Consider the following 12611-nt stretch of genomic DNA (forward strand, 5'->3'; position numbering starts at 1 on the left):
TACATCTTCCCCCTCACCCCAGCCCCAGAGGGTAAACATCTTGCGCTGCTCAGAGAACTGTACAGCATAAGCTCATGAAATTTGCCCCCTCCCTCAATGTGGAGAGGGATATACACAACTTTCTGCTCCAAGTTATGATTTCTGCGCGCACTGGTTTTAGACCAAACAAAACACGTTTATTAACTACAAACGATAGATTTTAAGTGATTATAAGGGATAGCAAACAGATCAAAGCAGATTACCCAGCAAATAAAACAAATATGCAATCTAAGTTTAATATATTAAATAAACGGGTTATAAGTAGCAAATTCGTCACCCTAAATGTTGTTTTAAGCAGATTGCAGAGATTCTTGAAGGCACGCTGCATTTGCTTGCAGCTTAAAACTCCAGATATTTCTTTCACAGGCCAGACAACCCATCGCCTGGGCTCAGCCCTTCTCCCCTAGTCCAGTCTTTGTTTTCAGGTGTTTCCAGCAGTCTTCTTTCTTGGGTGGGAAGTCAGTGATGAACGAGCCATGATAATGTCATTCCCCTGCCTTAAATAGTTTTCACATATGACGTGAATCCTTTGTCTCCCAGTGTGATTCCCACCCCCGGTCAGTGGAAAAACACTCGTATCATGGAGTCCAGTACCAGGTGACTTGGTCACGTGTCCCTGCAGCCATAACTCAGACATCCCCAGGAAGGCATCCCTGGAAGGTGGGAGATTAGCAACTTCAAAGACCTATTGTTTTCCCTAATGGCCCTTCCCAACCGGCCATCTAGACTGATTGCATTCTGTCTAGTGGGCATTCCCCAGGTGTAAACACATTTGTAATAGATGCATAGACCATATCCCTAACTTCAGAAACAGAAATGATACACATGCATATAAATAGGATAATTGTATTCAGTAAATCATAACCTTTCCAATGATATCTCACATGCCTTATCTTGCATAAAATACATCATAGTTATGCCATAATCATATCATATTAAAATATCTCCATGAAGAATATGGGGGCGTAGTGCCACAGTCCTGACTTACATTAATAAAATACTAGCTAGGGGAAGGAGGAAGTTTTTCTCAATTGCTTTGCAGTCTATGTTCTCCTTCCTGTCAGTCAGTAAAATGAAATCAGCTTGAGATTAAGTGCTCAGAACTATCTATACAAAAAACAATTATTTGCAACAAGAGTCCTGCATTGTCATACATTTCATTATCTCTTCCATCTGACTGGAGTCCCAGGCTAGCTTCCACTTTTGGGGGGGGGGGGGGGAGGGAAGAAATGGTTGATCTACAATAGTAACTTGTACTCAATCATAAAATAAATATAATAACATCTGTATCTCTTATTAATAAAGTTGCATCTGTCCCTTCACATATAAAGACATACACCCTCTTCTTATATGAAGATTAAAGACCATGAATCAGATTCTGCTATGTTACACTGACGTACATATGGCGATTTCCTCAGTCCTCTCTACTGTTGTTCTGGATTTTCATCAGTGTAACTAAGAGCAGAATTTTTCCCCGTGTTTTATTAGATGACAGGTAGTAGCTCAGATGGAGATCTCTGCCTCTTGTTTGTTGAGCTAGTCACATAATATTGAATATATATATATATTTTTTTTAATTACAGGGATTGTAAATATATTTTATACAGCTGGGAAGAGAGTCCTCAGATTTTTATGTGTATATATGCACATGCTGTAACTATTTCCAAGAGCAAGTGGGATATATCAGCATAAATTGTTCAGTTTTTTTTCTTTATAAATGGTCCACACAATTATACTGAGTTTCTTCTGTTAATATCGTTAAAACACAAGTCTGGTTTTGTCATCTTCCCTCCCTTTTAAACACAGACCTGGGATTGTTTATGCACACAAAATATCTATGGCTTTTAGGAAGGTTAAAAAAATGCATTGAAATTCAGTCCAATCTCTAATTGTATATTGTATATAGCCTGAGCGAAAGTTCATACATATTCATTGTCTTCAGTGGGAGCTGAGGGTGCCCAGTCAGATGAGGGCCCTAAACCCAGATCCTGCAAATACTTACGTGAGTAGTCCTACATGTACTTGTGTGTGTATATATAGCATACAGATGCTTAATTTTTTGCTTTAGGGCTATAAATAGATTCAGGGGGTCTGTGCTTGGGGGTCCAGTTGCTGGATTGTGGGCTTAAGTTTGTACTGGTTACTTTTTAGTATGACATTTGAAATGTGCATTCTGTAAGGTCTATACATCTAAACTTTAAAAGAAATAGAATTGTCAGATGAGGAACATTTTCCTGTCAAATATTTTTATTTTAATAGACATTAATAGGTAGTATCAGAAATAGCTACTATTGCATTACTGCCTTAAATCTAGGTAAACATTAATACCATGTATAATTTTATACAGGCCTTCTCAGGTGTGACAACTAGATTTCCTGTTAGTATTAAAGAAAGTACTACATTTCCTGCCATGCATGGGCTTGATTATTCATGTCATTTACATCAGTGTAAATCAAGTTGAAATTCAAGTCCTTTGAACTCAGTAGAGCTGCAGTTGTGCAAAATGCAGCTGCAACCAGAATCACTCTGTAGTTTTAAAGCTTCATTGTTTCTCACAAGGAGGGGTGTGTGTGTGTGTGTGTGTGTGTGTGATCAAATTAATTGTCTATTTTAAGTATTTGGCATTGGTTTTGGTATTTTTGTTTAAAATGTCTACACAACCTTGTATTTTTTCTTTGGAATATCGGAGACTTCTTATTATAGAGAGGTAATTCATTTACTCTAAATGTTTGATAATAGTACTGTATTTATACTGTTGTTCTGCAGTCCTCTGTCACAATCCTTGCTAAGAGAAGAGCAATTTCAAGATGATCACCTATGCAAAGTAAATCTTTTCCTCCTGTTAGAAGAAGGTCATTCACTCCCCATTGTCATTTTCTTCCACTGTGAAAATCAGCAGTGTGTTTCAAAAGGTACCCCCATTGTGTATATTAGCTTTGGGATATGCGAGTATTCATTATATGCTCACACCATGACATTCATATTACTTGACCCAGATTCCAAGTCTCTGGAGTTAACCATTAAATAAAGTATTGTGCTCTTCAAATTATTGTCCCCACGGGTGCGCTGTATAAGGTATGTGCATATACCAATGCACTCTCAATTGGAGATTTTTGTCATTAGTGTCTGTGGGTCCTCGCCTGTGCCCTACACTTCCTGTTCTAGTACCAGGCTATATAGGGAGAGGCAGACTTACAGCCACTCCAGTTCCTTCTCAGCTGCCTACAGCTTGAGCTGGAGTGTCCGTGTCCACTACATAGCTCATTCATCCCCTAGCTTATCTCGTTCATATTTCTTTGTTGTTGTAGTATGCTTTGTTTAGTTTTAGCACACAGTTTGTCCTTTTGGGGGTGTCCCCCACCTTATTTTCAGACAGGGCCTACTTTGGTCTCTGTATGTGGACTTTCCTGGGTTATGCCAAAGATCCTGGGTTTCGCACCCAGCCAGACCTGCCACATGTCCTTCCCCTTCAGTGACAAGCATTCACCTGCCTTCTCTGCTTTGGAGAGTCTCGCATCCCCTCTAAGTACAAGGTCTGATCTGGCTTCAAAAGCAGATCCAGAAACCTGAGGGAGAACAGATTGAAACTGCTACTTATGGAGTGTTTCCTGAGACTGGCAGGGTCTGAGATCCCCACCAAACATTGGCATCAACAGCTCAGAATGCTCTGGTGACTGTGCCAGCCTTGGCTCTGGTAAGCAAAGAACATATGGAGAGCCTTTGGAGTTTTTGAAATCCTCTGATACGAAGAGGCCCTATTTCCTAGAGAGGGAGCCCAGAAGAGGGGAACGGTCACCCTTAAAGCCAGGGAACAAGGAGGACGCATATCTCAGTATGGGTACTGCTGAGAGTCCTACCTCCTGTGGTTTTGGTACCACCCAAAAAGACTTCCAGTTTGAAGAAGTCTACCAGCAAGCAACCCTGGGTGGCACCAGTGTTGGTACAGGAATTGGATTCTTTAAAATGCATGGACTCACTGAGAAACAAGGACTTGAATCATCCTCTGTACTGTCCTCAGAGTCACGGCAAGGAGTGCACAGATTGCTCATCACTACCATCCCCAGTATTGCGCAACATGTTTACTCCCAAGGAACAGCACCCAAAGTCACCAGCATCATTCAGGTTCCTCTCCCATGCAGATCTTCATATCCTGGAAAAATATGAATTCCCTCTGCTGAGTTTTCCTGTAGGTACCAACATTTGCTCTGGAGCCAGCCTAACCTCTTGTGCTACTACACCATCTCATGAAGACTCAGACTCCAATACCAAAGTGGTTACTACTCTCTCCTTGGCCTCTGGTACTAACATCTGTAGCTCCTTCACTAGACATAGGAAAGGATGTTTCCTCTGCATCCGTCCAGGCAGGGCTGGCTCTAGGGTTTTTGCCGCCCCAAGCAAAAAAAATGTTGGCGGCCCCCTTCCCCTTTTTTTGGCTTACACATGTTTGCATATTGGGGAAATAATCGCAGAATATAATCACACATCAGCATGTTTAGTTGACTCTGTCGCTGCAAATTTCAGAGCAGAAAGTCCAAGGAAAATCTTTAGCTCCTCTTTTGAGCTGAAATAAAACAGTGCAATTAGTCAAACTGATCTTGGGAGTTGCATGCTGGCTGATACGAACATCTAGGTAAATCAAAACTGTTAAAACTCAGTGATCTTTCACTTGTTAAAGAACATGTGTCGCTTACTCTGAAGAAAAAAAAAATAGGAAAAAGGCTCATAGAAAATTTAATTGCTCCAGGAAAAAAAAAATCCAACTCCCCCAAGTTGCTGAGCTGTGTGTGTGTGTGGACATTAGCCAGGTCCAGCCTCTGCTAAAGCCTGTCCAAAAAGGCTCTGTGAAGAAGCAGAGCAGCAGCTAGGGCCACCGGGGAAAGCTCCGGGGGAAGCGGAGAGAAGCAAGGGCAGCCAGCAGCAGCCCAGCTCCATGGAAGGGAGCGGATCAGCTGGGGAAGAGGAGAGCGGGGGTGGGGAAAGCGCCGCGCTCCCTTTGCAAGCTCCCAGCGGTTTCAGCTCCTCCTTGTGCTTCAGTTCGCCCGGGGCTGGGGACAAAGCCCCGCAGCAGGATCCCAGAGCAGCCTCCTCCTGCAGCCGGGTGGGGAAGAGCCAGCGGGAGATTAACAACGCGCGTCCGAGTCCAAGGCGGGAGGAGGCGACATTTCCCGGCCACCGCCTGGCACTTACTGTCCACAGGCTGGAGCGCAGCCCTGGAGCCCACAGCAGCTGGTCTCGGAGGAGCCGGACCTGGTGATCGAAGTGTCCGGCCGGCGGATCCGAGCCCACAAGTCGGTGCTGGCGGCCAAGTCCCCGGTCATCCTGCGGGTGAAGGGGGTGAGCTACGGGGCGCTGCACCTGCTCATTGACAGGGCCGGCATGGGCGAGGTGCACCACGACAACCTGGCCGAGGTGGTGAGCAGCCCCCCGTGCTGCAGATGCCCTGTGCTCTGCACTGCATGGCTGAGGCCATGCGGGCCCAGCTGCCTCTACAACTGCTACCAGCTGCTGTGCTGCCCCTGGGAATGTGCTGCCCCAAGCAGGTGCTTGTTTTGCTGGTGCCTAGAGCCGGTCCTGCGTCCAGGATTCCATCGCCTTCCGATTCCAGCCTCCCTCCCTTGAGGTACATCCTGAGAATGAGACACCCCCCCCCCCCCCCCCGCAGTAGACATCTGATTCGTCAGCCCTGGCAGGAGCACCCTGGGGTCTGACCCCTTTTGGTTATGCCCCATCACAATGGGCTTTCTGGAATCCTTGGGTCCCCTATGGAAAACAGTTCTACACTGTATTGCTGTGTAAGAGGACCCTTCAAGACCAATAGCCACTGATGGTTCATGACCCTCTTCCTCAAGAAGAACCTCCAGAAGAGCAAGAGCTAGGCGTAGAGGAGTCACTACCATCCAGTAAATCCTCCCTCTCACCAGATGAGGCAAGTATGTGCCCATTGCCATCCTGCACAGATTACTTCAAGGCCATTCAGAATTGCAGAGGCCTTACAGATTCCATTGGAGGAAATGCAAGAACCTCCACACTCCTTGCTGGACATCCTCCAGATCACTTCTCAAGTCACGATTGTATTATCTATCAATGACGCCTTATTGTCACTAGCCGACACTGTGTGGCAAATACCATCCCACCCACTTCCGAATGGGCTAACCTTAACTCTTTTTGGTCATTAATCCTGTCGTCAAAAGAAATGGACCGCGTTGGTCTAGATCAAGCCTCTCCAACAAGGAGCTTAGGTGCCTGGACCTTCTCAGTTGTAAGAGTTATTCTTCAGCCACTCTACAATTCCCAGTTATTAACTATCAGGCTTTGATGGCAAAATTTGACTTCACAAATTACTTGAAATCTCTCATTTTATTGATCATGTGTCTCAAGACTAGAGGGAGACATTTCAAGCTCTCATCACAGAAGGCCAGATGATCACTTAGACTTTTTCAGGCTTCACTTGAAGCAGAGGACACAGCTTTGAGTTCTGTTGCAACTGCTGTAGTCATGTGCTGTGTTGTGTCATGGCTGCAATCCTCTGGCCTGCCTAGGGAAGTACAGAATACCATGGAGGATCTTCCGTTTGAAAGGTTAAGCTCTTCAGTGTTGTCACGGAGGGATCCCTCCACTCTCTCTCAAAGACAGGACAATTTTGCAATCTCTTGGCATCTGTATACCTGCAACAAAGAGAAAATACAGTCAGTCACAAGCAGCTCAACAGTCTCCCTCTGTCCACTACCAAACCTCCATGAGACAGACTGAACCACCCAGAAACAGATCATATTTCCTAAGAAGGGGTCATCCTCCACAGTGACATCAGTCAATGACTTCTTCTAAGTGACCGTTTTTGATGCATTGGTTGAGGGTCGCACCAACCTGGATCCTTTGCTGCACCAACCCATTCTTCATCAACATTATGGAGTCTGCCTCTCCCATTTTCTCCTTCCTGGGAGCTCATCACCTCTGACAGACGAAACCTAGATGTAGTTTTCAATTCCATCCAGTTCAGCGCCATCCATCCCTCTTACTCCCCCTTCCACATCCTCTTCTGGGACCCTTCTCACAAGGGTCTCTTACAACAGGAGTTGCATTCTCTCCTGTACTTCACTGGAAAAGAGTTCTACTTTATGGTTCCCAAGAGACCAGGAGGATGGAGACTGACTCTGGATCTCAGGATTTTAAACATCTTTGTCCTCAGTCAGTGGTTCAGGATGATAACCTTGGCAGTGATAATTCCATTTTGGGATCTAGGGGACTGATTCGTTGCCCTTGATCTCCAGGATGCATACTTTCATATAGCTATGCAGCCTTTCCACAGATACATCCCATGATTCATCATTGGCAAAGACCACTATCAGTACCATGTCCGAACCTTTGCCCTTTCAACTGTCCTATCGACCATTGCAGTCCATCTTCATCAGATGGGAATAATGGTCTTCCCCTGTCTCAGCAACTGGATCTTGCTCCTTTCTCAAGGTATAGCTCACAACCAACAAGGCCCTATCCCTGTTCCACACTCTGGGCCTCCAACCCAGCATGGAGCAATCTGCTTTCACACCTATACAATGAATAGAATCTGTTAGAGCCACTCTGGACACCACACTTCCCAGAGAGTACTTGCCTATGGACTGGTTTTCTATGATGTCCACCTTCATTTGCACACTGCAACAGAACCTTCAAACCACAGCAAGGATATGACTTCAACTCCTGGGCCACATGGCAGCCTGTACATTCATAACGCCCCTTGCAGGGCTATGCTCTCGGTGTCTCCAAGCATGATGCAGATCTGTCTACATCCCGACCAAGCACAAGCTGTTCAAACCAGTGGCAATACCTTGGAGAGTTCTTGAGTCCCTTGACTGGAGGAAGGATCCTCAAAAGGCCTGTGTGGGAATTCTGTGTTTGCATCTCTTCTCCTCCCCCCGCCCCAATATCAGCACAAACCCCTCCCTGCTAGGTTGGGGCACCCATTTCCAAGAATTTTCAGGTCAAGGCAAATGGACCCTCAGCGCTGTTTTTCCTCTATATCAGCATTCTGGATCTCCAAGTACTTGGGTACGCATGCTGTCATTTCCTACCCAGCATCAGAGGTCACCTAGTCAAAGTAATGCTGGACAACAGGGCTGCAGTATATTATATAAAACACCAAGGGGAGCAAGATCTCAGTCCCTATGCACAGAGTCCATAAAATTATGGAATTGGTGCATATCTCATGTCCTAGAAATCTCAGTTTAACCTACTGTGGTTACAGAACACTGCAGCTGACTCCCTGAGCAGGGTTTTCCATGAAGAACACAGTATTTCAGGAAATTTGTCTCACCAGGGGCTCCTCAAAGAGAGAGCTCTTTTTGTGATACTGTTCAACAGGAATTGCCGGCATCTCTGCTCAAGGGGAGGGCATGCTTCCAAGTCACTGGGAGATGCTCCTCTTGGCCTTGTATCTGGCTGTATGCTTACTCCCTAATGCCATTGCTCCTTAAGTTCCTGAACAAGCTGAAACGAGAGATGGGTGTCCATCCTTAGAACACTATCATGGCCACCTAGGTCTGGCCAACACAGTTCCTGCGATGGGCTCTTTGCCTTCCTCTGACAGCAGACCTCCTGACCCAGGAATCCAGCACCAAGACTCACCCCAACATCTTGTGTCTCCACCTAAAGGGCTGGCTCCTTGACGACACTCTGACATAGAAGGAGACTGGTGTCTAGAGGTCCAAATAATGCTGATGGAAAGCTGAAAACCTGCCACAAGGAAAACTCACCTAGAGAAGTGGAATAGTTTCTGAAGCTGATTTGTCCAATGATCCATAATCTCCTCTTGGGTCTCTCCTCACGCGCATTTTCAATTACGTGCTAAATTTAAAAATCATGGCTCTATCACTGACCTCAGTTAAGGTTCACTTAGCTGCCATTACAGTGTTCCACTGTCCGACTGAGGGTGAGTTGTCGCTCACCCTAGTGCTGCAAGATTCATTCTGTTCAACCTGTTTCCACATGTCAAAGAACCTTCTCCACTTGGGGACCTCAGCTTGATCCTCAATGCCTTGAGGAATCTTTTGGGGACCTGTTATTTTCTTCATTTGTGCTTCAAGACTTCATTCCTCATAACCATCACTTCGGACAGATGGGTAGGAGAACTAGGAGTGCTAATGGCTGATCCGCCATACATGGTGTTCTATTGTGATAAGGTGACTTTACAGCCCCATTCTCACTTCCTACCTAAGGCCTTATCGGATTTCCAAATCAGTCAGGACATTCAACTGCCAGTTTTTTTACCCCAAACTTCTCAGGAGAGGAAGCCAGTCTCTTCTACCTTGATAGCACTAAGCCCTTTGGGCTTCTCCCAGACTTTAATTCTTTTACGGAAAGAATGAAAAGGCATCCAGGGTCCTCCAAAAGTGTATCAAAATGGGTGTCAGGATGCATCCTGGCATGTTATGAGACTTCTGGTGGCGTGTCACCCACTTAGTACAAATGGCCACTTCACCAGGGCTCAATCTAACTCCATAGTTTTATCCAAGAATGTACCTATCTTGGACATTGGCAAGGCTGCACTGAATTAATCGCCTCAACACCCTCGTCTATATTTGAGGTACTGCTCGGAAATCTCCTAACGTGGAGCACCAATAACTCAAAGAAGGAGAGTTTACTTTCCTTGTACAGTATCAGAGGGGTAGCCGTGTTAGTCTGGATCTGTAAAAAGCGGTAGAGTCCTGTGGCACCTTATAGACTAACAGACATATTGGAGCATAAGCTTTCGTGGGTGAATACCCGCTTCATCAGACGCATGCTTGTACAGTAACTAGCATTCTTTGAGGTGTGTTGGCCCTAAGGGTGCTCCACTACCCACTCTCCTTCCCCTTTGCTTTGGGATCTTTGACTCTGGACTTTAAGGTTCAGAAGGAACTGAAGTAGCAGCAAGTTTGCCCTTCCCTATATACCCTCATACTGGAGCACAAGGATGTGTAGGGCACAGGTGTGGACCTGTGGACACTGCTGTCAAAAATCTCCAAGAGACCATCCTGACGTGGTGCACCCATAGGGACTATACATCTTAAAGAACTCATTACTGTATAATGTAAATACTCTCTCCTTTTTCCTTAGGAAGGATAACATTTATGAGTAATTCAAAAAAATTTTGAGACCCAGTTTACCAAGAATCTGAGCCTGTTATTAGTTCAGCATCTTCAGTTCTCATTCTTTCCTGTTGCTGAGATTTATGATTTTATAACATCAGTATTGCTGAAATACAGTCGTATATTTAAAGGATTATGGTGTGGCCTTGGGAGTCATATGTGCACCTTGAGCTCTGTCTCAACAGTGGGCTCCCTACTCCTATCCCCAGTAGTAATACCTGAGAATCACCTATGCAGGGGATTCTGTGCAGGTGTTTTGTGAAGCAGAATTTGGCTTATTGTGCTGTGTTCATTTTCATTGGTGTGCCATTGTCTAAATAATCTTAGAATTTAAGTTTATTCCAGAGGAAAAGTGATGAAAAAGCTAACGTTCCATTTGTCTTTCTCTTTTGTATTTAGTTTTAAGCATTGGTGAAGGTGGATTCTGGGAAGGCAGCACCCGAGGACTTGTTGGATGGTTTCCCGCAGACTGTGTTGAGGAAGTGCAGTGTAAACCAAACGAAAGCAGACCAGGTAAGCGAATACAATTCAGCAATAATTTGCACAGTAACAAATGAAACGTGTCTAGTTGAGCACTGAGGTGGCCTAAATTAGAATATATTACATGGCCTTATTGTGCAACACTGGAAATTGAAGAATTAAATAAGGCTGAGCACTTAATAAAGATCAGTGAATATGCGTTTATTGATCAAACTTTCCTGGTCTTTGTCCAAGCCAAACAATCTTTTTCAGAAAGCAGTCTCCTGTAAAGTACTGGTATAACTCTCAGGTAGGGAATGATTATAGACATTTTTTAAGGGGGCACTATGTTGTAGTTTTATATTCTAATAGTGTATGAAAAGTCTCACTGGTTGATTAAGCACTTGAAGGAAATTTGACTGTTGGCGTCCCAAATTGGGATAGTGACAAAATGTGTTAAATTGCCATTTTATTATAATAAACCTTTTCACTACTTTGAGCCTTTAATAACTTTTTGAGGATGTAGCTATAATTAAGGGTCTAAAGATCATCTTCATAAACCCTAGTTTGCAAAGAGTTAGTGATGGAACTAAAAAAAACCCTAGGGATGGGTTTAGGATTTGACTGGAACCCTTTTTTTTTTTTTTTTTTTTTTTAAATTAGAAAGTGGGGAGTGAGTGCTGTATTTTTTTTTTTTTTAAATAATACAGTAATCGCAAAAAAATTAGTTTGCAGGTTTCAAATGCTGGTTAATGTTTTTGAAAATTAAAACCGGTATTATTCTATGCAATGATGTTTGGCAAGAAACAATGAACAAATTTAGGTGCAGATTCTGCAATGAGCTTTGCATGGGCAGACCTGTGCCCGTGGTAATCTCAGTGAAGGATCAGAACTTTAATCCTTCTGTTACTGTGTTCAGCTGCAGCTTTTGTGGCTTCTAAGGGATACTCCACGTACGTAGTACAAAGGCCACTTAAAAGTGTTGCTATACTGCTATTAACTGTGGTACAGAGAACTGAGTTCTCCATTACTATGTGGTTGTGCCATAAATAAAGCAAAGACAATTTTATTTAACCACAGTTTATGGTTCCAGGTATTACAGCATTCATGAATCAAAAATAAATTGGCTACAATATTTATTTAAAGAGTAATGCACCTAATGCATCATAGCTACTTTCCCTATTTTTAAGGGAATATGGACATGCTCATATATTCAGATTGAATGCTCACTGTGAACTAGAACAACTTCCAGAGTATATTAGTGATCTAATAAGTATGGACTGGATACAACGGAATGGTCTAAATGAGCTATTAAGGTGTGTTAGATCATTGATCTGTGAATTAAGAACTTCTTGAGGATGTAAAGACATTACAATATAATTTTTGTACTGGCATTCATACAAAAAATCAGTATTTCACAGGTGATTATAGTCTGCCCGTGCATAATTTGTGTTCAGGTATGACCTTTGTGTAGACAGGATAGGCTTGAGAAGGAAACACTGATCCAGACTGTTGAAGAATTAACGAAAGCTGAAAAACTGGAGGTCTTGTAGGATTTGATTATTTTACTATGTAAAGGAAGGGTGGGATGAGGATTCAGGGATAGGAGTTAGGGTATATCTACACAGCCCGTGACAGAGAAGCTCCCAGCCTGGGTGATAGAGTTGGGCAAGCAGGCTTGCACTAGCACTCTAAAAATAGCTGTGTAGACTAGTGGTTCCCAAACTTGTTCTGCCACTTGTGCAGGGAAAGCACCTGGCGGGCCGGGCTGGTTTGTGTACCTGCCACGTCCGCAGGTTCGGCCGATCGCGGCTTCCAGTGGCCGCGGTTCGCTGCTCCAGGCCAATGAGAGCCGCTGGAAGCAGTGCAGGCCGAGGGATGTACTGGATGCGGCAGGTACACAAAATGGCCTGGCCCGCCAGGGGCTTTCCCTGCACAAGCAGTAGAACAAGTTTGGGAACCATTGGTGTAGACAGCACTTTGAAATGGGCT

At 44.3% G+C, this 12611-nt stretch overlaps 1 protein-coding gene across 1 annotated transcript in view; it reads left to right on the forward strand.

Annotated features, from left to right (window-relative positions):
- Positions 1 to 12611, forward strand: part of SHANK2 (SH3 and multiple ankyrin repeat domains 2) — a 569301-nt gene that overhangs the window by 216368 nt on the left and 340322 nt on the right. Inside the window, exon 12 of the mRNA XM_065403513.1 lies at positions 10560 to 10673. Within this exon, the coding sequence (XP_065259585.1) occupies positions 10560 to 10673 (114 nt within the window). The remainder of the gene's footprint in view (positions 1 to 10559; positions 10674 to 12611) is intronic.

Source organism: Emys orbicularis, chromosome 4 (genome assembly GCF_028017835.1).
Source record: "Emys orbicularis isolate rEmyOrb1 chromosome 4, rEmyOrb1.hap1, whole genome shotgun sequence".
Taxonomy (NCBI): Eukaryota; Metazoa; Chordata; order Testudines; family Emydidae; genus Emys; species Emys orbicularis.